This window comes from Eschrichtius robustus, chromosome 15 (assembly GCF_028021215.1).
Source record: "Eschrichtius robustus isolate mEscRob2 chromosome 15, mEscRob2.pri, whole genome shotgun sequence".
In the NCBI taxonomy this organism is placed as follows: Eukaryota; Metazoa; Chordata; class Mammalia; order Artiodactyla; family Eschrichtiidae; genus Eschrichtius; species Eschrichtius robustus.
The window spans coordinates 20,492,470-20,505,594 of record NC_090838.1 but is presented as its reverse complement, the minus strand read 5'-3'; the positions used below and the strand labels follow the sequence as shown (position 1 = coordinate 20,505,594).

Below are 13,125 nucleotides of genomic sequence, written 5' to 3'. Positions count from 1 at the left end.
AAAACACTAGAAATTTAAACATACTACAGCTGAAATAAAATCTTCAATAGAAAAGTTAAAAGGTAAAGTCAAAGAAATCTCCCAGAAAGAACGAATTAGCAAAGCTAGAAAATAGAAAATTATACAATCAATCCAGGAAGTCCAACATCCAACTAAAAACAGAAAATAAAGGGAAGAAAATCACAGGAGGGAAAAATGTAAGAAAACGTGAAGAAGTTAAGGACCTGGAAAGGCCCACCAAGTATCGAGAATGATAGATTTATTTAAAAAAAAGACCCACCCACTGAGGTACATGATCTGTTACCAGGAATTCAAAAAAATTAAAAATCTAAAAACTTCCAGAGACAAACTAGGCCATAAATGATGGATAAAGAATCAGAATGGTATTGTACCTGCCAACAACATCAGAAGCTAAAAGACAAAAGTAATACTTTCAAAATCCTAAGGGAAAATTATTTTCAAACCAGAATCCTAGGCCCTGTCAAACTTTCAATTGAGTGAAAGGAAAGAATTTAGACATTGTCAAATATGGAAAGTCTCAAAAAATTTCCTTTGCCATGTACCCTTTTTGCAAGAAGCTACTAGAGAATGATATGATCCAAGGCAATAAATTAACAACAGTATCTCACATGAGAGAGGCTAAGGGAACTGAAGCAAGAAGGAGAAAGACCTAGAAGAGAGGTATCCAGGAAGAAATATATATATCTCTAATAGCTTGACTGTGTAGAAATTCATTCTGAGAGGTTGGTGGAGGATGTAGGAAGACTTGATAATGCGTAAAGGAAATTAATCAAATAAAAAGAACTTTCAACTTCAGAAAAAAGGAAATAGAGTCATAACAGACTATTTGGCTTGAGAGGGAATATTCACATGGGCATATTAATGTAACCACTGGATATCAATTTAACAAAAAAAACTGGGATAAAAGTGGGATGAGATTATAACAGGTTAAAATTTTCATCTAATATTAAATTAATACTCAAGAGATGGCTGTATACCTTATCTTTTGAAAATACAGGAGCATATAACAGAAGAGGTAGAAGATGCTTCTAAAGAACAGGACTGAAGATGGAGAGGAAATGAGACAGGAGACTGCTTTTTTTGTTACTATAAATCTTTTAGCAGTTTACTTAACTTCAAATATGTGTACACATCACTGATAAAAATTAACTTTAAAAAGCTTTCAAGGGACTTCCCTGGTGGTGCAGTGGTTGGTTAAGAATTCACCTGCCAGTGCAGGGAACACAGGTTCAAGCCCTGGTCCGGGAAGATCCCACATGCCGTGGAGCAACTAAGCCCGTGCGCCACAACTACTGAAGCCCACATGCCTAGAGCCCATGCTCCGCAAGAAGAGAAGCCACCACAATGAGAAGCCCGAGCACTGCAACGAAGAGTAGCCTCCGCTCACCACAACTCGCGTGCAGCAACGAAGACCCAACGCAGCCAAATAAATAAAATAAAATGTATAAAGAGCTCATAAAACTCAATAGTAAAAAAAAAAAAAAAAGAAAAAAGAATGCAATTAGAAAATGGGCAACTGACGTGAACAGATATTTCACCAGAGAACACATAGATGGCAAATAAGAACATAAAAAGATTTTTCAACACCTCTGGCTATCAAGGAAATGTGATTTAAAACAACGAGATTATTACTACACACTTATAAGGATAGCTAAAACACAAAATAGTAAAACCACCAAATGCTGGTGAAGATGCAGAGAAACAAGATCACTCACACGCTACTGAAGGAATATAAAATAGTACAGCCACTCGAGAAACAGTTCGGTAGTTTCTTATAAAACTAAACATGCAATTACCATATGACCCAGTAATTGCACTATTAGGCATTTATCCCAGAGAAACAAAAATTTATGATCATACAAAACCTTCTACATAAAAATTCATAGCAGCTTTATTTGTAACAGCCAAAAACTGGAATCAGCCCAGGTGTTCCCCAATGGGTGAGTCATTAACCAAACTTGGGGAATGCATACCATGAAATACTACTCAATAATAAAAAAGGAACTATTGATGCATACAACTTGGATGAATCTCCAGGGAATTAAGCCAACTGAGTAGAACCAAATCCCAAAGGTTACATCGTATATGGTTCCATTTATATTACATTCATGAATGACAAAATTTTATAAATGGAGGACAAATTTTTGGAGGAGAGAATGGGGGGGGTGTAGGGAGGAAAGGGGTATAGTTAAAAAAGAACACAAGGGATCCTTGTCCCTTGGAACTGTTCAGTATCTTGACTGTGGTGGTTGCTACATGAACCTACAGAAGTGACAAAATTGTAGTGAATTTCATACACACACACACAAATGAGTACAAGTAAAACTAGAGAAATTTGAGTAAGACTGGTGTGCTGTAACAGATGACAATATCCTGGTTGTGATATTATACTACAGTTTCACAAAATGTTACCATTAGGAGAAACTGGGCAAAGTGTACAAGGGATCCTTCTGTATTGTTTTTTACAACTGCATGTGAATCTACAACTGCCTTAATAAAAATGTCAATTGAAAAAAGCCTGCATAAGCATTGCTACTGATATGAAAGAAACAAATCAATACTGTCCTCTGTTCTGATTTTGCTACATTGTACTTTTTGGGTCTCCATAATAATGGTTTTTTCCATTTTCTAATGTTTTACAACCTTGGATGCTCTGTTTCTGGGTCATGCTGGAAATTTAGTGTTCCATCACCAGTTGCTGTTTTCCCCAAAAATATGACTTTTCATCTCTGGAAAGAAGGACAAACATCAAGCAATCACTTTTGCTTGTAACTCAAAATATATGGTACTACTATCTTCAAAGATAATGTTTTTTCTCATTTGAGATTTACCTTCAGATGAGTTTTCTTCACCAAAATTTTACTCCAGTCATCTTTTCAAATTCCTTTTCTTATAACCCAAATTTAAAGGACTTATTCCATTAACCCCCAATATTCACCTCTTTGAAGGAAGCAAATCCATGACCTTTACAAGACTTTTATCAGCCTTTATGTTCAGACAATGGTCTCAACACTCTCTATAGCTCTTTTACACTCTACCTTTATGACTGAACCATCTCCATAAGCAGTCTTCCCATGCAGATCTCTTAGCTATTCACAAATTTATATTTTGTGCTAAATAATGGTCTCTTATTTGTAAATCAACTCAACAAGCCCCTATTTCTCTGTTAATCACAATTGCTATCACAGCACTGGCTGGGCAACTCTGTACTGTTAAAAGTTGAAACAGATTGACAGTATTTCTCCTATCATTCTTTCCCTTTACAAACCACACAGGAATATCAGTATTTCCTTTGCCACATCTCGTATACCATTATACACCATAATTCTTGAAAATAAAATAATTATTTCTAACATTATAAGCTCAGCTCTGCTGTGTTATGCTCTGTTTGCAAAAGACAAGTAACCTGAACAAACCCCTTGGTATTTGGTGCTGAGACTTGTTACTTTCCCACTTCTGTCAAAACAAAGACAAAACAACAATAAACCACTGTAACTCCACTTTTCAAATTAAAATTGATGAGTAGGAGAATGATCCTATCATTAATTTTTTCAAACAAAACAATGAAATTCTCAGGATGAGAAACACAGCCATGAACAGGATTGGATGTGGATTTTAGTCAAAACTCTTTCACTAATTAGCCATATAATCTTCTGCAAGTTACTTCCCCTCATCAGTCTCAGTTTCCTGACTCAGTTTCCCTGGTGGTGCAGTGGATAAGAATCCGCCTGCCAACGCAGGGGACACGGGTTCGATCCTTGGTCCAGGAAGATCCTACATGCCGCGGAGCAACAAAGCCCGTGCGCCACAACTACTGAGCCTGCGCTCTACAGCCCACGAGCCACAACTACTGAGGCCCGCCCACCTAGAGCCTGTGCTCTGCAACAAGAGAAGCCACTGCAATGAGAAGCCCGCTCACCGCAATGAAGAGTAGCCCCTGCCCCCGCTCACTGCAACTAGAGAAAGCCTGTGCGCAGCAACTAAGACCCAACGCAGCTAAAAAAAAGAAAAAGAAAAAAAATTCATTGCAGGGTACTTTCCTGTATTAATATTCCAAGGAGATCTATGTAGATACACACAACAAAAAGACAAACCTGCCTTCAGTATCTGAAAGTACAGACCGGTAATAATAAAGCATGGGAAAGTACCTTAAAGGAGCCTCTTGACTTAATGACCACTGGTTAACAGTAGCTATCACATGAAACAGTGAGGGGCTGTCTGTGATTAAATGCTCTTTTAGAGAGCTGTGTCAAGTGGCAAAGAGTTTTTTGGGGGCTTTTTGGTAGTAAAATATACATAACATAAAATCGACCATTTAAACCATTTTTTTAATTGCAGTAAAAAAAACACATAACATAAAAATATACCAACTTAACCAGTTTTAAGTGTATAGTGCAGTAGTGTTAAGCATATTCGCACTGATACACAACAGATCTCCAAAACTCCTTCATCTCATAAAACTAAAACTATACTATATCCATTAAACAACTCCCTATTTCCCCCTCCCCCCAGTCCCTGGGAGACCATCATTCTACTTTCTACTATTCTACTTTCTGTTTCTATGAATTTGACAACTTTAAATACCTCATATAAATGGAATCATGCAGTATTTGTATTTCTGCGCATGTTAACCATTTCTAAGTATACAATTCAGTGGCATTAAATATATTCACACTGCTGTGCAACCATCACCACTATCCATCTCCAAAACTTTTTCATCTTCCCAAACTGAAACTCTGTACCCTTTAAGCAATAATTCCCCACTAACTGAAATTCTGTACACATTAGCCAATAACTTCCCATTACCCAGTCCCCAGGCCCTGGTAACCACTATTCTACTTTCTCTATGAATTGACCTATTCTAGGCACCTCACATAAATGACTTGATGCAGTATTTGTCCATTTGTGTCTGGCTTGTTTCACTTAGCATAGTGTTTTCAGTGTTTATTCATGTTGTAAAATCTATCAGAATTTCACTCCTTTTTAAGGTTGAATAATATTCCATTGTATGTATATGCTACATCTTGTGTATCCATTCATTGGTCTATGGACATTTGGGTTGTTTCCACCTTTCGGCTACTGTGAATAATGCTGCTAAACAGACAATAACAAGTGTTGGTGAGGATGTGGAGAAATAAAACCCTGGTGCAGTGCTATGGGAACATAAAGCTGTGCAGCCACTGTGGAAAACAATATGGTGGTTTCCCAAAATATTAAAAATAGAATTATGGTATGATCTAGCAATGCCACTTCCAGGTATATACCCAAAAGAACTGAAAGCAGGGACTCGAACAGATAAGTCTATGACAAAGTTCTTTTTTTTTTTTTTTTTACCAAAGTTAATTTTTGATGTCAGCCATCCTAATGGATGTGAAGTAATGTCACATAGTGGTTTTGATTTGCATTTCCCTAATGATTAGTGATGTTGAACATCTTTTCATGTGTTTACTGGCCATCTGTGTATCTTCTTTGGGAAAATCTCGGGACAGTTCTTAATCAATCCTAAAAATACACGTTCAGGGGCTTCCCTGGTGGCACAGTGGTTGAGAGTCTGCCTGCCAATGCAGCGGACATGGGTTCGAGCCCTGGTCTGGGAGGATCCCACATGCCGCGGAGCAACTGAGCCCATGAGCCACAACTACTAAGCCAGCGCGTCTGGAGCCTGTGCTCCGCAACAAGAGGGGCCGCGACAGTAAGAGGCCCGCGCACCGCGATGAAGAGTGGCCTCCACTCGCCACAACCAGAGAAAGTCCACGCACAGAAACGAAGACCCAACACAGCCAAAAATAAATAAATAAATAAAGTGTAAAATTAAAAAAAAAAAAAAATACACGTTCAAATGAAAGAAATTCCTTAGGCGGGCTTCCCTGGTGGCGCAGTGGTTGGGAATGCGGGGGGACACAGGTTTGAGCCCTGGTCCGGGAAGATCCCACATGCCGCAGAGCAAGTAAGCCTGTGCACCACAACTACTGAGCCTGCGCTCTAGAGCCCATGAGCCACAACTACCGAGCCCGCGTGCCACAACTACTGAGCTCGCGTGCCTAGAGCCGGACCTCTGCAACAAGATAAGCCACCTCAATGAGGAGCCCGCGCACCGCAACAAAGACCCAACACAGTCAAAAATAAATAAATAAATAAATAAATAAATTCTTTTAAAAAAAGAAAGAAATTCTTTAGGCACACTGGCATTCCTGCAGCATGAGCCACTGCCTGGGTGTCACAGCAAAGTCCTGTCACGTTTAATATGAAAAAGGTTTTGCTCAATTCTCTAAAAAGCAGCCTCTCCATATAAAATGGGCTCATTTCAATTAAATAAACCAATTCTTAAATGCTTGTTAGTGGAACCATCCTACTCTTCCAACGCTTAGTAAAAACACTCAGAAAGACAACAAAAAGGGTGTGTTCACTATACCCCTCCCAGAGGCAAGAGCCTTTACCAATTTAATTTTTTACATGGAACCCAGAGACTCCATTTCCCAGTGAAAGACAGTCCTTACAGAAAAAGTAATATGAAGTCGAGGGGTGGAGGGAGGATTAACACCACCAAAAGATAGCACTTTCAGTATAACAGCCTACTAAAAATTTCTGCTTTGGGACGAGTCCAAGTAACTACCGTATCACGAAAGGGTAATGCCTTCCTGAGCTCATACTGCCAACAGGGTTATAGCCAAATCAACCAATGAAATCTGCTCATCCAAAACCAGTAACTCTCTTTAGCAAATACTTCAACAATCTGAATTTCCAAGACCAGTTTTACCCTAAAATTACTCTATTAGCCAAACAGCTGATTTTCTTAAGTAAAATCTGACCTCAATCTACTTCACATATTTAATGCTCAGAAAATAGATAGACAAGAAATATTAAAATAAAACTAGCCAATTCTAGAGGATGCTGATTATACTTACTACCTGTCTGTCTGCCTGCCTTCATTCACTATTTACCATGCACCCATTAAATGCAGGGATTCTTCTAGGTGCTTAGCATCTATCAGCTAAAAAAAAAAAAGACAAAGCCCTCTGCCCTTGTGCAGCTTATATTCTAGTGCCCTTGGATTCACTTTGCGATTGGTGAGTGTGGAACATACCAGTAATGTTTTTACAGCTCTGTTTGCAATAAATCTGACCATAAACATCATACACAATTTCTGGCATAGATGTGTGGGAAGTGAAAAAAATACAGAAAAATTTAAATACGGTAGTCTGTGTAAGCACTGTAAGTAAGCACCATAAGCCTATAAAAATTATTTCTTCCAAGAATCAATAACCAATAAGTAATTGAAATGACTGTGCCTAAAATAATGAGGGCCAGCGTTATACTGGCAGTTTGGCCCTACTGAACACCTGCAAGGTAACTACTTCTGTCCAAACCTCAAGAGGTTTTAACAATCAAGTGACAACTCAAATTTCAGTATCATTCATAATTAGAGAGTGCTCTAAATTTTTTAAAAAGCAAAGCAAAACAAAAAAACATCCTAGTCAACTGATGAAATTTAAAATGTCCTAAAAGTAGTACTCATTCCAAGTATCTCTAATCATCTGCACATTAGCCAACTGGCTAGTTTATACTGTTTAAACATGCATTGTCCAATATGGTAGCACTAGCCACACTCAGCACCTGAAATGTGCCTAATCTAAATTGAGATGAGCTGTAAATATAACATACACTCTGGAGAAAAAGAATGTAAAATGTCTCAACTATTTTTTAATCTTGATTACATAATAAAATTTTAAGACTGGATAACATGAGTTAAAATATAGTATTAAATACTTCTTTTACTTTTTAAATGTGGCTACTAAAAAATATGATCTATGTGACTCACATTATATTTCTTTTGGATGCACTGGTGTAAGATGCCAGCAGACTTCTAAACCTGCACACAGAGCTAATACATGCAATGTGTTGGAGCTGTACTCAGAATTTTACACCCATGTATTTATCCATTTCTCAGCTTACACTGTTCAATATATCTTATATATCAAAGTATCACACATATCAAACACTTTTATATCAAAATATGAAAGTTTCAGAATCTAAAGTGAATTGTTTAGCAGAGCACTAACAAATATTTGTGTGACCACTGCATGCAGGGCAGTCAATCCATAAAGTAACTTGTTCTGCCTCACTTCAGCAGCAGAAGGGTCACAAGTTCCATATATAGCTAATATGCATGCATTGTGCTCCTCCAGTGTGCCTGGCACCATGCTAGGTGCTTTGCTCTCAATGACCCATAATATCCTCACAACTACCTTATGTGATAGGTACTATTATTAACACTATTTAAAGAAGAAACAAGCAGACAGAGATTAATTAACTTGCCAAGGTTCCATAACTAGTAACCTGTGGAACTAGGATTCCAACCCAGCAGGTTTGATCCCAAATTACTACACATTTTCCCTAGTAAAAAGACTACACAAGGTTATTCTCTGGCGGTTCAGTGGTTAGGACTCCCAGCTTTCACTGCAGAGGGCGCAGGTTCAATCCCTGGTCAGGGAACTAAGGTCCCCGCAAGTCTTGCGGGGCAGCCAAAAAAAAAAAAAAAGTAAAAAAGAAAGACTACACAAGATTATGTCATTATCTTACAGGATTGGGCTTTAGTTGAGGGTATGCACTCATTAAAAAAGACAAGAGTAGATGGAGTTAATGTTTTGCTTCCTACCCTCCACCCCCTATCCTTCTCAACGACAGGTTAAAGTTGACCACATGAATTAAATCCCTGATCTTACTACAGGTTTATTCTATGCTCCCCTTTCCAGAAAGGCCCTATCCCACCCCTGTGGTCCAATTCCTATTTGTCCTTCAGACTTCATTTTAGACATCATCTCCATGCAAGCGCCTAATTTAGGCTAGTCACCCCTCCTTCCTATGCTCACCCCCATTGTAGCACTTTCCACACTCTATTGTGATTGTCCTCACTAGACTGCTCCTTAAGAGGTCTATTGTGTTCACTTATCTATCCCCAGTGCCTAAAACAGTGCCTAGCATTAGGTGCTCAATAAATATTTACTGAACTATCTAACTACCTGACCCACCCAGATACAGCTAAAAGTGGAAATATTAAAAGTAAACATAGTGGTAGGAAGTGCTAACCCACAGGCAGAGAACAAGTTCTAAGTTTCGTGAAATTTATGACAGGTCTAGAGAGCAGTATGACACTCAGAAAATAATGATTACAATGACCCCCTCCCCCCAAAAAAGGGAGTAAAATCAAAACCTAGTTAAAATGATCACTTGCCCAATTTAAATTCAGTAAAATTTGTTTTATGAAAATGAATTAAGTAGCTGACAAATATTTATCACAAGAAATCCAAATCAACGATTCCAAATGCTATAAACTGTTTGAAATCAGCTTAATTGTGACAATTCCCAGAGTTCAAAGAAGACTACAGTTGTTTCTTTTAAAAATCATCTTAATATAAAACTAGTTACACTTAAAAATGGGTTTCATTGCACTGCCCAAACGCTGTGTTCTGGGCCCCAAGTGACAGAGACAACCATGTGTCCTTTAACATATTTATTGTGTGGGGGGAAAAAACGGATTTCACATACAACCCATTTAACACAATTCGTGTTAATGCACTAAATTTTCTCAGCAGAGTCAAATGGGACTTTCCTAGAGCGTTCCCTTTTCTTTTCCTAAACGGGAAACCGATTTAAAAGGTCAATCTTTAGCTCTTACTTTCACACTAAATAATTCTGAAACATGAGGTGAAAAGTACATTATAAGTCCCAAGGCTATGACTGGCAGACAGTTCCCTGTAAATTCTAGAGTAAAACAGAAGGGAGGACTTCATTCTTTCGGGTTCGAGGACAGAAGCTGATCGTCTCCATTAGATTACTGCTTCTGTTGATGTCTCGAACAGCTCTGTGAGCAAACATGCCAGAGAGTCCCACCCCAAGCACGAAGAGCCTCCGATTGTTTGACACATCAATGGGTTAGTCAACGCCGAGCAACTCACTTTTCCCTTCTAATTTGCCTTAATTATTCCTCACACAAATCCTCAAGTTTACTTTAAGACCACATGGAATCTTCTCTTTGCCCTGAAGTATGAATCCAGGCCTTTACCAAATGACTCCTAGTGCTTCAGTCCCAACCACCAAAATAAATCCCTTACAAATATCGTACAGCTAGTAACGCCACACCAACATGGAAAAAGCCAATCCAGACGCTTAAAGAAATAGGATTCTAGAACGCTGTTAATGCTGCATATTTTGTAACAGCAGGCACTGAGCAGAGTGAGAGACTTGAAAGCAAAAGACCGGATGCAAAGCTTGGGAAGACCCCGCCCCAGAAAGCTCGATGCCGATTCAAACAGTAACTTGGGTCTGTCGCTTGGAATCAGAATCACTGAAACAAAGGCGTATATTACTGGAAGCAAGATGTCTGGAATAAAAGAAACGGTTTGCAGATGCAGAGACCGCACACCACCCTCCCACAGGTCTTACCTATGGTGGAAATAAAGGTGGTATTGAAGGCATCATCCGAAAAACGAAAAAGGACGCAGGTCTTCCCCACTCCCGAGTCCCCGATCAGGAGCAGCTTGAAAAGCAGGTCGTACGTCTTCTTCGCCATTGGGAGGAGCGGCACAGGCTCTCGCCGCCGGCGGCCCCAAGGGATCGGTCCCTCTCACTACGGCCAACTCCTCCTCTCTCGGGCGTTCTCAGGCCGGAGGACCGGGGAAGCGTGGGAAAAAGGAGGGCTCGAGAGGGCGCGGGCGACCTAGGAACGGCCTCGTCGAGGAAGCCCCGACGGTGGCTGCGTCCGGTGCCTCCGAGGGCGGCGACCGCGGCTCCGCAGCCTCTCCCAGCCGCTCCGCCCGGTTCCGGGGAGTCGGTCGGGACAAAATGGCCTCCCCTCCCCCCTCAGGGCTGCTCGGCCGGGACGCTCCCACGGGCGAGCAAGCAAGCTCGGCCGTCGAGGGAGAGCGGCGGGCGTGAAGACAGTATCCCTCGCGAGCAGCCGCTCTGCGCTAGGACGCGGCGATGGCAGCGAAGGAGGACCCGGAGTCGACGAGCTCAGCTACATAGCCACAGGAAGCCAAGCCGCCCCGACCAGAGCCACCTTTTCCCCGTGCCCTCTCACGCCGGCGTGCGCGCTGCCTGAGACGCACGCAAGGACGTACGCCCGCCCTCCCCTCGCGCCCTCGCCCTGCGGGCCGCCTCTGCGCACGCGCGCCAGAGGGTGTGGGGGCCCGCGGGGGTGAGGAGTGGAGCTCTAGGTCTCCGAGCCTCAGTCTAAGGCCCGACGGAGACTAGAGAGGGGAGGGGCGAGAGAGGGCGAGGCCGCGGGCGCGCTCCCTGCGGCCCTCTGATAGGGTGCGCGGCGTTACGAGCACGCCCCGCGGGGGGCGCTGCCTAGTGACTGCGCAGGCGCGGCATGCTGGAGTAGCCCCTTGACACCCCCCGTTTTCCTCCTGTGGTTGCTCTCCGGGCTCAGCTGAGGATGCTTCGGGCCGCATTTGGCGCGTGTGTTTCGCTGAGTCTTGGCGCAGCCAAGGGCTTGGGTCGCCGTGTGTTCCTGTGTAGCTGTAGCTCGTAAACGCGAGAAAAAGTAGCGCCCTGAGTCATTTAATAGCCTCTTTGCTAAACTGAGGCGCATCCTGGAGTGCCCTCTTTCGTGGCTAGTCGGGGCGGGGGAAACATTAAGCTCCGTCCCGGTTTACTTAAGGAACCAGAGTTGGCGTTCAAGAGAGCAGGAGTTTGAAATGGGAAAAACTGGCCACGCTGCTCAAGTTGGGATGATGTAATCTGCCCTCCAGGGCGAGGAGTAGAGGGCCGAGGAACACTTGGGTGCAGGGCGAACCTCCCCGCCAAGTGGAAGCGCCGGTGCTGTGGTCTACGTGGAGAACCGGCTCCAGAACTTGGACACTTCTTTTAAAATTAATTAATTAATTTATTATTTATTTTTATTTTTGGCTGCGTTGGGTCTTCGTTGCTGTACGCAGGCTTTCTCTAGTTGCGGCGAGCTGGGGCTACTCTTCGTTGCGGTGCGCGGGCTTCTCTTTGCGGTGGCTTCTCTTGTTGCAGAGCACAGGCTTTAGGAGCATGGGCTTCAGTAGTTGTAGCACGCGGGCTCAGTAGTTGTGGCTCGGGGGCTCTAGAGCGCAGGCTCAGTAGTTGTGGTGCACTGGCTCTAGAGCGCAGGCTCTGTAGTTGTAGCGCACAGGCTTAGTTGCCCCACGGCATGTGGGATCTTCCCAGACTAGGGCTCGAACCCGTGTCCCCTGCATTGGCAGGCAGATTCTTAACCACTGTGCCACCGGGGAAGCCCTTGGCCACCCTTTTGCAATAGGGAGGGCCCAAGAGCACCGTGCAGAGGAAGCGGGGCCCCTCCCTGCTGCCAGAATCGAACCACCAGTGTACCAATTGAAGCCAACCCCAACCCCGCTGCCTTTTCCTTGCACTTTCTTTTCATATGCCTAGCACTCTTCCTTCCCTCTCTTTCCATCAGTCTCAGGTATACCTTCCCTTTCTTCTTCCTTTCTGTAGTTTAAATGTTCATACTCCTGCCCTACCTTTCTTAGAGTGCGTCATGGCTCCAAAGCACACCTAGGGTGTGATGGCAGAGTAGTTGAACCTGGTGGGCTGGTTCAACCCGATACAGGAGGAAACCCTGAGACATCTGGAAAGCAAGAAACAGGGATTGCGAGAGAAGTAAAAACTGCATTTTTACACCCCCCCACCACCAAAATGTTTGTGTATTTAATATGTAATTAAAATTAGTCTTTAGGCAGTAGGGTAATCGTATTTCAGTCTCCCGTTCTTTGAAGACCTGTCTTACATTCTTCTTTTCCAGCTACCCCTAAAGCTTCGTTTCTGAAGATGCCTGTCTTCTTTAATCTCACTCTCCAGTTTGTTTCTGGGATTGCTCTTGTCATTTAAACCTTATCCTCTATGAATCATTCTTTCTCCAATTGGGAATGTCTTATTAGGAATAATGCCACAATTCTAAAATAGCCTAGCCATGCAAATCACAAAATGAGCTATGGTCAGTGCTTCACAGGTTTGTCATCAATTCAGAGTTATAACGTTCAGGAAAATCATCAGTATTAATATGATTCTCCCTTTCAAAAGAACTATGATTAACTCAAGCCCCAATGTTGTGAA

At 42.3% G+C, this 13,125-nt stretch overlaps 1 protein-coding gene across 1 annotated transcript in view; it reads right to left on the bottom strand.

Annotated features, from left to right (window-relative positions):
• RAB10 (RAB10, member RAS oncogene family) overlaps positions 1-11,118 on the bottom strand; it is a 76,123-nt gene extending 65,005 nt beyond the window's left edge. Inside the window, exon 1 of the mRNA XM_068564299.1 lies at positions 10,465-11,118. Coding sequence (XP_068420400.1) covers positions 10,465-10,591 — 127 coding nt within the window. The 5' untranslated portion in view covers positions 10,592-11,118. The remainder of the gene's footprint in view (positions 1-10,464) is intronic.
• Between the last annotated feature and the right edge of the window lie 2,007 nt (positions 11,119-13,125).